Below are 12,875 nucleotides of genomic sequence, written 5' to 3'. Positions count from 1 at the left end.
TCTATAAGAAAAAGTTAATGTATGACTCACTCAAAATTTTACACACAATAGCATCTGAATTAATTGAATAATTATTTAAGAATCGCTAAGATTAAAAATACTCATTTTTAAAATGTAAGAGTTGAAATAAAAATAAAATTGTTTAATTTTTAAAATTTATAAAGAATCATATAACATATTTTTTACTTAAACACAAATTTAATTTAATAATAATTAATAGGACGATAATCTCACTAATAAATAATGAAACTATGTAACTCTATTCAGTTACAACAGTGTAACAAACTTGACTATTTTTAGTTCACATTGTTTTGCCTTAGAATGGCGTTATTAAAATAATAAAAGTATAGGTTAAAAAATGCATAGAAAAGAAGGGAAGATATTGATTACGTGGCAATAATGAATTTGGATAAAGTAGAGAGAGGGGAAGGCGACGGGGTGTCCTAAAAGCGAAAGGGATAACCGAGAGAGCAATTAGGGATTAGGATTGGTCCAGCCAAATGAAAACCAACCATATTTGATACTACCACTACCGATATTAATTTATTATTAATATTAATTTATTTTTCTCTCCACTGACACAAAATCTGTACACATCAGCACCTCAACACCATTCCTTTCTTACATTTCATCGCAACGCCAATGGACGAATCACAATCACAGTGCTCTCTTCTTCACTCCAATTCTACACATTAAGCTTTCCAAATCTCATCGAAGAAGCTTCTAGGTTCTTCCAGGACCTTCTATTCCACTTCCTCCTTTCTTCTTCCGAACCCATGGCCGAGAGTCGAAGATCTACGGGCACAGTCAAGTGGTTCAACGCTCAGAAGGGTTTCGGATTCATAACTCCACAAGATGGCTCCGATGATCTCTTCGTTCACTTCACTTCCATCCGATCTGACGGCTACCGGACCTTATCGGATGCTCAGTCCGTCGAGTTTCTCGTTGATTTCGGCGACGACGGCCGAGCCATGGCTGTCGACGTTACCTCCGCCGTTAGATCTCGCCGTTTTGGCGGTTTTCGAGGCGGCGGAGGCAGGGGAAGAGGAGGAGGACGCTTCGGCGGCGGGGAAGTTAGAGGCGGAGGGATCGGACGGAGAGGAGGAGGTTACGGCGGTGGTGGAGGTCCTGAGTGTTATAATTGTGGAAGAATAGGTCACTTGGCGAGAGATTGTTATCAGGGACAGGGTGGTGGCGATGGTAGGAATCGGAGACGCGGCGGCGGCGGTGGCGGAGGAGGAGGATGTTTTAACTGTGGCGAGGAAGGGCATTTTGCGAGAGAATGTCCGAATGTTGGAAAATGAGTGAGAATTTGATGATTCTGATTTGCACTATTGAATTGTGAGCTTGTTACGACTAGTTGGGGTTGGTTACATGCATTCTGCGCAGAAGAACGTTCGCATTCAAGGACATGAGCCACGAGTACTTTTTTTCTTGTCTTTTATGGTTTTTGTTTCTAGCTATTGGCATTTGGTTCAAAACTTGTTTTGCAGGATTTGCTAATTGTTTGATTAATTGCGGTTCTTATCAAGTGACTATGGTTGTTCGACCTGTTGAATATGAAAGAATGAATGATTAATCAATAATCAATTTCGCAAAATCTTGCATTCGCTTCAAAAACCTTTCCCTCACTGCTCAAATGTGTGTAGCTGTCGTATCTGTATTTGCGTGGCGATGCTGCCACTGCGATGTGGATAAAATACATTGTCTGCGGTCCTTAACTTTTAACAGTATATATGTATTATATTGTGGTCCTTTGAAATAAAAATCTGTTCATTTTGTAATGTAATAAGTGTTAACGGTTAGATGTTGGATATGAATAACTGATGTGGTTTTTTTGTTTTTTTTCAAGATATACTTCTATTAAAGAGGGTTCCAGAATAGCTGTTTGAAAGAAGTTGAAATTTCCCCTCTAATTCATGCATATATTGTGAGGCAAGAACTCGTGCACCTTATCCATTTTGGTAATCAGCAGGACATTTACCTAATGGCCCTACCATTGAAAGATATGCGAAGCAAATTTAGTCTATTCAGTCCTCTGTGCTATGTGCGGATAAAATATATTGTCATTTTTGTTCTTTATCCATGACCATAATAAATGTTGTGGATGTTCTTACTCTTGTTCGTTTAGGTTCTTTAAAGCGTTATTTATTGTTTGTTAATTATTCTCTAGATTTTAAATTGCATACTTTCAGAACTTTAATATTGCGGCAAATTGTGGGCAAATGCAGCTGCAATTATGATCGCAATTTGGTTGTTGAGGCATAAAAAAATCTTAATATTGTGACTAGAATTAAAAACCTTGATAATTGAGTTCTTATTCCAAGTGTTATACTACAATATATTTATATAGTAAGTATATTTAAAGATCAGATCAGTTACTAAAAATCGTGATAAATATGCTTTATCCCATGTGTGATTTTTAACTTATTAGAAAGTTTTAGGATCTTTGTTTGGCAAGAAGTTGATATCTTCCCATTTCACACATTCTGTCTATCTGTGCGACTGATGGTTGCATGAGAGCACTGGGTGTTGCGTCCTCCCCTTGTTTGTTGATAATTGTTGGAAAAATCTTAACATTTCACCTTCTTTTGTTTCTTCCACTTTCCTCTTTAAACTAATCTGAGCTAATAATTGTTGTTTTTGTCCTTAACTGAGGTGATTCTAAAATAGAAATTTAGTAGTTGTTTAATGTTTATGATACTAGTTAGGCGTTAGATTCTGTACTTAAGATTTTTAGTGCCAACAGACACGAGTGACTTGTGACTACCCTTTAATGATTTTTTCCTTTGCGTGAAAAGAGAATGCGTAGTAGTAGTAGTAGGTTGATGGTGATATTCGTCCACCTATTTGAAGAGACATCGGGAAGTATGTTGGTGATAATATTGTTATAGTGCCAGCTTGGCATGGTTTAATTAGAAGTGGCTAATGATTTTCCTCGTGTTTGATATGACATTGAATCGGAGGTTAGGCTCTTGAAGATCGCTTATCACTCTAAATCTTGCAATTGTGATACATATGATGCTTAAGATATCATCCTCAGATTAATTCTTTGTTTATTAGGAATCCGAGATTTGGGAATACTTGATGAAATTTTCGACTTTGTGATAACCTATTAATATAAGTGTGCATCTGAATGGAAACCTGCTTCGTAAATGACGGATAAGTAATGGCCAAAAGGATAAGTGGTCCTGATGTTCAAATATCGTCGTTTCTCTTCTTCTTTTTCATCTATCCATCGCTTTGAACTTTTTGAATATCCGTCTGTTTATGAATTTTCTTTGGTCTTGATTTTGAATTTATGGTTGATATTGTTCATGTTAATTAGGCTACCTTGGTGAACGCTCTGATTTAGTTGTTAACACTTTGAAGAACCGTGACATTTTCTCCTTCTATAACCGTGCGTAACAAATCCACATTAATGATTTTTCTGTTGCAATGGGTATTACGTTTTTTTTTCTTTTCTTTAGAGGTTTTAATTCAATATTGAAGATTCAATCAACTGGGTGATTTCTTGTTCTAATCATAACGAGTTATTCTTTTGTGCGCTATAATTTCTTGTTCTCTATACTTAATAATCCAAATATACGATAGATACTCTATTGAAGTTCCACTTGATTGCTTGCGATCACATCAAGAGGCTAGAGTCTTGACCACTTGTTGTATATGAAATTTCACTCGTGACTGAGTAAATATTACCGTGTAAGTGCTCTAATGCTTCTTTTTTATGATGTATACTGGATTTAATAGAGTAGTAGATCTTTTACTTCCGGCGCTAGTGAAATCTAAGCGGGACAATGTGTAACTCCTTGTCAAATAGTGAAAGAAAACAAGCTTAAAAAGGGAGGGGGTGGTGGGGTACTGGGGTTTGATCATCAATGTCTATGCAGAATGGTGCTTTAACTTTTGTCGTCCTTGTTGGGAATTTTGCATGCTTTATTAGAACTAGAATTTGCACACCCTGACTTTAATTTAGTGCTTGCAAATTCTTTTTTTCTTAAATAACATATTTGTAAAATTATACTAAATTGTGTTACCAATATTTTAGCTAAAGTGACGCTTGATTTAGAAATTATAATTGAAAAATGTTTGCACGTCTCCAACTGACAGCTGTGCATTTATGAAGTGAGCGTTTTCTTATTTTCTGGAGTGTTGTCTGGATATTATTGGGGCATTTGTTTGGGTCTTGGGTTGTCCAATAATACTATTTTGGGTCAACAATGATATGATTTTAAAAAGCCCGAAGACTAACAAATAGTTGAATTAATGTCTCTTTTAATTTCAAGGATGGCCTGCGGTGTAGTTGGGTTTTAAGCAAAGAGAATATATTCAGACCAAAAAATATAGGAACCTCGACCAATATCCTCTTCCTTGTGTAATTTTAGGTTCTATATGTAATTGAATCAGCTGGGGGAAATTGAATAAAAATGGTGTTACCTCTTTTCATACAAATTAAAGCCAACCAACTTATATTAAGTGTTTTAAAAAAAACACCAGCAAAAACTTCGAATAAGTATAGTTTTGAAAAACTTGCAATCCTTGTTTCGGAGGGCGCTGGTTTGTTTCCTCGGTAAAAACAGAGAAATGTTAAATCTTCAAAAGGTATTAAATTTAAATGCATTTTTAGTTATTTCTTTCTTCCGGAGGATGATTGAGTACCATTTCTAAAAAAGGAAGGAGTAGCAATAAAGAGATAAAAAGGATCGTATAAAACTTTACGACCCATGAAGATTTAGAAGCATGAAGCAGCATTATAGCGCGTATAAAAAAGCCACTTACATCCAAAAAGGAAGAAGGGGGTTGGGGTGGATGGGCACCAGAGTTGTGTGTCCTGGCAATGGCACGTAACTGGAAAGTGCTCCCAATATTGTTATATGAATATCGATGTAAAATTATACCACATGACCAAACTTTCTGGTTCAGTGTGGGCAGAAGCAATAACGAATGCACATACACCTCTTGATGTTTTATAATTACTGTTTATTATTTTGCAGCAGCTTGTATTTTTTTCATTTGCTTTGAGAACTTTCCAACATGTTACTTAGCACACGACACTTTTAACCGATTAGATTCGTATCATAATGACTGTTCAAGCTGTATGTACGTAGCTAACTACACTACAAAGAAATAAGGAATGAAATATGGGAATTTGGAGCGCTAGGTTTATGTCGACAAAGACAAATCGTAGAGAACCAATATCAGTTTGAAATAATTCACACATAGCTTTACACCACTCAACTTGTGGGCTTGTAGATAAAATTTCCATGGACACCACCTAGCATTTTGACCGTTGACTCATGCCCCATCTTTCAATTGATCTGTCTTTTCCCTTCAAAATTCAGGGATAGATAGATGGTGGGCCAATCCTGCGATAGTATACTTTGTTGGAAGCTCTTCAACATCATTTTGCTAGTGTCCACATTATGGGCAGTTGCGACGCGTGAGTAGTTGGCAAATCATTATAATGATATTCTACAATGATGAACATAGAAAACTCTTATTAGTACAAACCAATGCAAGTCCCATCTAATTCTTCTTGCCGGATCCCTATGGTCAATTTCAAGCACAACTCTTACACATTACTATCCACAAACAATTATTGAGTTAAGAAGCAACCCACAGTAAGGTCACTCTCATTTGCAATGCATTATGCATTCTTCAACTGCACAGTTTGAATTTTCTTTAAGAAAGCAAAGTCCAAAATCTGGAGGTAACCATTTTGTGTAGAAGACAGAAATTTAGGCTGGCACTTCAGTACTTGTGTGACATGGGAGAGGTCGAATTCCATGAATTAGTAGTTGGTAAAATGAAACATCCTATGTACCCATAAACGTTTCAAAGTTAAGCCAAGGGTAATTTGAAGGTTTTATTTTTACCTAAAGGCTTTCGAACCACCCAGATAACACACGTATTATGATATCGCAATTTGTGTTTTGCTGACAAGGTGACAATTCGGACCCGCACATGTGTTTCTTGTTCTGCAGTGCTGTTTGATATGCTTGGCTCTGATCAATATTTTGATCCACGTTTTGCATCCCAACAACTCGAAACAGTATCAAAGTATTAAAGGTCTAGCAAGTAGTCTTTGGATTCTAGTATTTATCGTTGCCAAACCAAGGTAGTAATCAACATATAATAATATCTACTTTCAACTTCCAGAATGTGATCAAACTGCAATTCCACCAGAATGTGTCAATATTAGTCATCATAAATTAAAATGGAAAAAGTTAAAAAGATAAGCCTCCAATGGTTCATATGGGTGTCTTACCTGATTTTTTCTTTTGTTTTGGAAGTGGTGCAACAAAAAACATTCCCACGCAATGGTTCATATTTCACATAAAAATGAGGCATTGTGTTACAGCCAGGTCATATCCTGATTGGCTTTAACACATTACGGTAAATTACTCAAACTTTGTTACAGCTGAGCCATATGTTGAATTCCGTAGATGCTACTTTTTTTATGAACCTTTTTTAGTCACAGGTATTCTTACCTTACTTTACCTTATCTTTCTGATTTCTGCCCCCAACCGGATCATGTATATAGAACCATCTTTTTCTTTTTTAAAGTGACTTTTATTGCTGGCACATAAAGAATAGGGTCCACCCATTGACATTTGTTGATTAGATGGCTGGTCAAAAGCGAAACACCAACTCTCTTGAATCACCAGATTCAATGATCCGTTTTGGTGAGGCCACAAGAAAAATAATTGAAACATTCTGTGAGAACTACTTGACAATCCTTGACTTGGAAAGTTCTTGAGAAAATGTGAACTTGTGGATTATCCCCACCACATTGTTTTCCTACCATCCTTGGTACTCAAACCACGCAATCACTACCATCGTTTGTATTATGTGACAAAAAATTCAGGTTGCCATTCCACTCTTGTATATGTTCTTAAGGCTAAACAATACCCATGTTGGACCTAGCACTTTATTTTCTCTAGCCATTTAGGCTTTAGATTAACACATACACGTGACACCTCTTTTCTGTGTTGGATTAGACCTTGAGAAAATGTAGGGTGTTTTCTATGCTTCATAGCCTTGTGTAAGGTCAAGACTCAGATTTGAAAGGCTGAATAGAGGGGCATCGCATGTGGACGAGGTTGCTATCTGTGCTTTTATTCACGTTGTGCCCATTTTTTCCTTCATCATTATACATAACTTTAGGCACGAAACCAAGGACGATATGGTAGGCCCACCGCCAGTTGGGCCCATCTCTCTTGCATAGGCCCATTTGATCATAATAATACTTTTATTATTATTATTATTATTATATTATTTCTTCATATTTTAAAATCATACACATAAATGCCAAAGCTAATAAGACCTATATAAATTTGTTGATTTATTTAAATTGAAAAAAATTAGAACTTTAGTAGTATTTATTGGGATAAAAACATTAAAATTTTAAAATTTGTAAAAATCTATTTATTAACTTTCTATTCTATTTTAAATTTATTATATTAATCATTTCACTTATTTATTATTTTAATAAAAATATTGATAATTAAGAGAAGAATTATTTTGTAAAATACTTATTCATTGATTTTATAAAATTACAATAATAAATTGAAAAACATTAAAGTGATAAAGAAAAAAATGAAGGCAATATATCTTTATTATTAATTTCTCTAATGAAATAATGACTTGTTCGTTAAAAAAAAATAATTCCCGCGACATATATTTAATTGAGTTAATTTAATATCGAAACAGCATTCACATTTCTTAATAAAAACAAATTCTTAATCAGTACCCTTGAAATAAAACTATCTTTGATTCCTTTTATTTGCATGAAAATACGAAATTAATTAAAATCCATTAAAATCAATGTCGTATTTTCTTAAAGTATTTCTCTCTATTTTTTATCTTAAAGTTTTGATAAAAAAATAATAAATAAATTAAAAAAAATTGTTGAAATATTTGATTTCATGTTATGTCTTTTTATTTCTCTCATTAGTTAATTACTCTTTTATTTTAAGTTAAGGATATAATTTTTTGTATCCTTATACGTTGTTGAGTAATATAATTTGATATGTTAAAAACAAAAAATATTAAATTTAATAAATATATTATATAATTTTTCATAACGAATCTTTATTCAATCAATATGATTATTTATATTACCTAGAGGATTCAATTTTAACGAGAAAAGTCTGGAATTCAGTGTTTTTTACTTATGTATGTAGTTATCACGGAAAATCCTCTGAAACTTATGGGTCTACTTTTGAAATAAGCCAAGTTACCCTCTTCCCAGGCTTTTTCTTTAATTTGCAATAATCCATCTGAAATATCTTTATCAACAATCTACATGTATTTATATTCCACGGTACTCTTATAATCACTGTCCCTAAAAAAGGTCAAAAAAGAAGAAGACAATCACTAGTTGGTAAACTTCCAAACAGCTGTTTGTTCATTATGTTTGTCATGTGGCATAGCACACAAAGAAGACACATCAAATTAGGCAATAGCCAATTTAAGTGTAAGTGATTAGTGCCTGAATACTACTGTGATAGGTATGACGGAATAGATTGTGGTGCATAATGCACTATTTAGATTTTGCATTTTACAAATGCCTAATTTCTCACACTTCACCTTTCAAGACAGCTAGGCTATCAATTTGAAGAGATCTATCAAGGGACAAATGCCCCTTTTCTTAATTTTGCAAGCAAACGATTTTAGAAAAAGGTTCGGAGATTAGATGATGAGATGATACCATAATCAGTATGAGATTTGAGGTTAAAGCTATAGCTAGCCTTTCCAACATCATGCATGCAATTTCCATTTGGGTCTTTGTCTTTGTCGTTGTCCATCTTCTTATATGGCATTTTCCATCCTTAACAAACCTCATAGTAGGTGTACTATTTTTTCATTGATTACGAAATTGGTGTACTTTGAAAAGTAAAACTCCTACTAATCATCAAAGAGGGGTAGATTTTAATAATTCTATGGTTATTTTGCAACTGTTTGTAATGTAGAAATTGAATAAGATTGACCTACCTATAAAGGATTTCAGTAATTTGCAAGATATAAGACATTTCAAACCTCGTTACTATCACTGTACAGGGAAAAAAGTACGTGAATCTCACCCCCCCCCCCCTTTTTTTTCATCAATCTTTTCCTTTTAAGTGCCAATTACGTTCCACAAAAAATATCAATTATGTCATTTGAACATAAAAATTATTGATATTACATATAATATTATACATAATTATTTTATCTTTTCATGCAGTCGTATAACATGCATATTCATTTTTCAAAAAATAAAAAACAACTTATAGTATTTTATTTTGCTGTTCACTTAACATTTTCTTTAAATACTCATAATAGAGTAACCAAAATGGGGAAAGGCAATTTTGGACTCCTTTAGTTAAATTTAGTTTAGTTACGTAAAACACAGAGAAAGGGTCTCATCGAGGGAGAGAACACAAAGCAAGTATAGCATATGACAAGGTAATTGTACGATAAGAAAATATTAATCAGCACACAAAATTCTAACCCTAAGTTGTATAGGGGTTGGCGGTGATTGCCATCACACCTTTAGCTGACACCATTAAAAGACTTGGCTCATTACAGTAAAAATAAAATAAAATAAAGAGAATAAATAGGAAAAATAAAGAAAAAAGGTACAAAAGCCAATCTCTTTACACACACGTATGCTCTCAAAGTATCATAAGAAACTAAAGAAGCTAATTAAGCCTTGTGAGGAGGACACTGATAACACTTTGCAAATAGTCCAAATGTGTCAATTTGGTGTATGAAATTAATCATGCTTGCCCATCCTCCCAACCCAAATCCTACCACCAAAACCCATACCACCACAAACACGTTCATGGAGTACAATCCTACCCAACCTCCTAATTTTGATGGTGGTCTCTCTACAGCATTCTGTCAAGAAACAAAATAAAAGATGAACAGAAAAGAAAAGAGTTAAAGAGAGAGAGAGAGAGAGAGAGAGAGAGAGAGGATATAACTAGGTTGGCAGATAATAAACACCAAGATAAGCGTGGGTGTGTACTGTACATGCCTATTTTCATTTCTAAGGATGTATTAACACTTTCATTTTTCTCTCTTATAACCATATTAATAAAATAATATTTTTAAACAATATAAATAAATACTTTTCCACACACACATAGAGAAATTAAATCACATTGGTATAAGATACATAAAAAACTTATATTGTTAATAACTTTATGTAAAATATAAATTGTATTAATTTAACCATTGAATTATAATTATATATTATTTTAATCATTTAGGTTAAATTTTATCAAAATTAAATACTTACAAAAATATAATTAAGAGATCCTTATTTTTATATATTTTTAAAGTATATATTACATTAATTTTAATGTATATGAATGAAGCATTAAAAAGTTTTATAAATATAATTCATGTGATATAAGTTTTTAATTTAGTAGCTAAATTTAAAATAAATTATTCAAAAAAATTTTATTACGCAGTATAATTATTTTTGTAACTTAAAACAGTGTAATTAATATGTATTTGAAAAAATCAGTTTTAGGTGCATATCTAACCTCCCTAGCAGGGGCTGAAGCGAAGGTGACCATGTGTGCCATAGCAGGAATAATGTAAACAGTGAAGCTGACCAAGAGAGATCCAACTGTTGAGTTAATGGGACCAAAGAAAGGGAATATGATTGCTAGGAACCATATTGGAATCACAACAGGAAGTCTAGCCAACGCCCTTTTGAACAAACTCTTGGTTTCATGCACCCCAATGGATTTCTCCCACACGAAGTATAAAGGAGTGCAAGCAAATCCAAAAGTTATGAACTGCAAAAAGCATTAATTTAGTGTTTATTTTCGTTAAATGAGAACTTAAAAATGTTTATAAGACATAAGGCACTTTTATAAGTCAAAACTATTTTTTTATTAAAATGTCTTATAACTAAAATTAATTTGTGTTAGAAGATCTATTGAAGGATATATTAACCTGATGAATGAGCATGAGAACTACGGCTGTATCTCTAAACCCTGTCCTTGGGAGCAATGAAAGGGCATTGGCATGGGTGAGAAGCATGTCCCCAAATGCCCAATAGACTGCAGCCGCTGATGGCAAAGTTAGGGTCAACACATATAGAGTTGCGATCAGATATATCATCTTAAACTTCTGTGGCTTCCACATTGCATGCATGATTTCCCTACAATATTAAATTATTACATGTCTGTTAGATTCTTACATGACACGTGAAGATATATAACTTTTTCTAAGCATATAGAAATGAAGATTCTTAAATAACAACATGAAATCCCAAAATAAACCAAAATTTAGGACAAAGTTCTTTAATTCTCATAACCATGTTACTCGTAAGGAAAATAAACCCTTTATAACTAAAATAAATCCAATGAAACACATTAAGTTGATTTAGCTTTTGAGTCCTCACACTGTAACAGCATGTCCACCGAAAGTATAAAGAATGTTGGTAGCCCCAGTGAAGTAGAGAACCAATTTGGTTGGTCCCGAGTGCTTCACCCCCTCAATCTTCAAAAACATAGAGAATATTGAAGAACACAAATAAGTAATAATAGTATATCACAAGTATTAGCATTCCTTATATAATTTGCTTTTCTGCTGATGATGAGGCTCGTAAATAGTGAGTTCTTTACCTTTCCGTGGACAAGGGAAGCTATGGTCATATACCATGCAGTGTAACTGGTCATCATGAGGCCCAAGAATGACCAAATTCTGTAATTGTGGAAAGAAGGAATGAAAACTGTTGTTGCACAACAGGCGCCAAAGATGTAAGTCCAAGTTCTCTTGTCCAGATTGTCATTTATGTAGTATATGTTACTGAAACATTTGTCATATATATTAATCTTTTAGCTAATGATGTATATATACATATAGATAATAAATACAAAACCATGATCAAGTGTCTACCTTGCACAAGCAATTAGTTGAATTACTGATCCAAAAAGAAGGAAAGTACAGTTGAAAAAAAGACCAAGATTCCTCCAGTGCTTGCCTAGAAGTCCATCAAGCACTTCAAACCACTGCGAACAGTCAGAAGAAACCAAGATTATAGAAGAATCTAAAGTAAGGTTATGATGAGCCTCACACATACTGATTCGTACAAGGGTAAGAATGATTCATGAGTATAATTAATTACCTGAATAACATGGTTTCTAAAATCAACTTTTTCTCTCTCCTTTCTGGTTCTGTACTCAACATAAAGGACACTAATAAGGTAAGCAGTCCAGCTTCCCATCAGTCCATAAAAAAGCTGAAATATGATCCCAGATAACATGCCCAGTTGTGAAAAGGAATATGGTAATGTCAGTAGCACTTGTGCAACCTGTATTAAATCCAACAAACAAGTAAATTATGAGATCATTGGGACACCAAAAGAAGATGATGCTTCTATAGGAAAAAAAACATAATAGTGATGATTTTATGAATAAGTGCCTGATTAGAAGCACAGCTAAACCATGCATCATACACAGAACCACCATGCCAGAAGAGCCTAGATAATTTGCTGGCAGTGGACTTAGAATCTTCCTCTTCCCTCTCCATTTCTAAGTAATTTCCTGCAACAACAGTCTCAACCTTCTCAGAAGCCATTGTTATCTCCCTTCAAGTGATATGGGGAAGACAACAAAGAGAGCAGCTAAGTGAAGAAAAGATAGATAGGAGAAGTGCTTCTTTTCTCCCTCCTTCACTCTTTCACATTCTTATGTAGCTTCCCTTTCCTTATATAAACTTTTTTGTCAGCAAGGTACTGAATGTGACTGGGCTTGGTGGGGACCTTGCTTAGTTCACATGTAATCAGCCTTTTTCCTTAATAATTCTCTCTCACCAATTGCCTTTGTGAAGGTTCAATTTCATCATCAGTTTTGTAGGCTCTAATGGGC

At 34.0% G+C, this 12,875-nt stretch overlaps 2 protein-coding genes across 2 annotated transcripts; one reads left to right on the top strand and one right to left on the bottom strand.

Moving 5' to 3' along the window:
* Positions 1 to 580: 580 nt before the first annotated feature.
* On the top strand, positions 581 to 2,354 carry LOC113863504 (glycine-rich protein 2-like). The gene is made up of 2 exons (XM_027497109.1): positions 581 to 1,422; positions 1,853 to 2,354. The coding sequence occupies exon 1, from the start codon at positions 777 to 779 to the stop codon at positions 1,302 to 1,304; it is 528 nt and encodes a 175-aa protein (XP_027352910.1). The 5' UTR covers positions 581 to 776; the 3' UTR covers positions 1,305 to 1,422; positions 1,853 to 2,354.
* Positions 2,355 to 9,464: 7,110 nt separating this feature from the next.
* LOC113863493 (auxin transporter-like protein 3) lies at positions 9,465 to 12,673 on the bottom strand. Its single transcript, XM_027497097.1, has 8 exons — positions 12,430 to 12,673; positions 12,134 to 12,319; positions 11,905 to 12,017; positions 11,631 to 11,814; positions 11,408 to 11,505; positions 10,957 to 11,164; positions 10,539 to 10,796; positions 9,465 to 9,885 (listed from the first exon to the last, which is right to left on the bottom strand). Exons 1-8 carry the CDS (start codon positions 12,583 to 12,585, stop codon positions 9,691 to 9,693), a joined length of 1,398 nt encoding a protein of 465 aa, XP_027352898.1. The 5' UTR covers positions 12,586 to 12,673; the 3' UTR covers positions 9,465 to 9,690.
* Between the last annotated feature and the right edge of the window lie 202 nt (positions 12,674 to 12,875).

This window comes from Abrus precatorius, unplaced genomic scaffold (genome assembly GCF_003935025.1).
Source record: "Abrus precatorius isolate BTA unplaced genomic scaffold, Abrus_2018 Scaffold10, whole genome shotgun sequence".
NCBI lineage: Eukaryota > Viridiplantae > Streptophyta > Magnoliopsida > Fabales > Fabaceae > Abrus > Abrus precatorius.
Note: the sequence above shows the minus strand (reverse complement) of the source record. Positions and strands in the feature narration are given on the sequence as shown.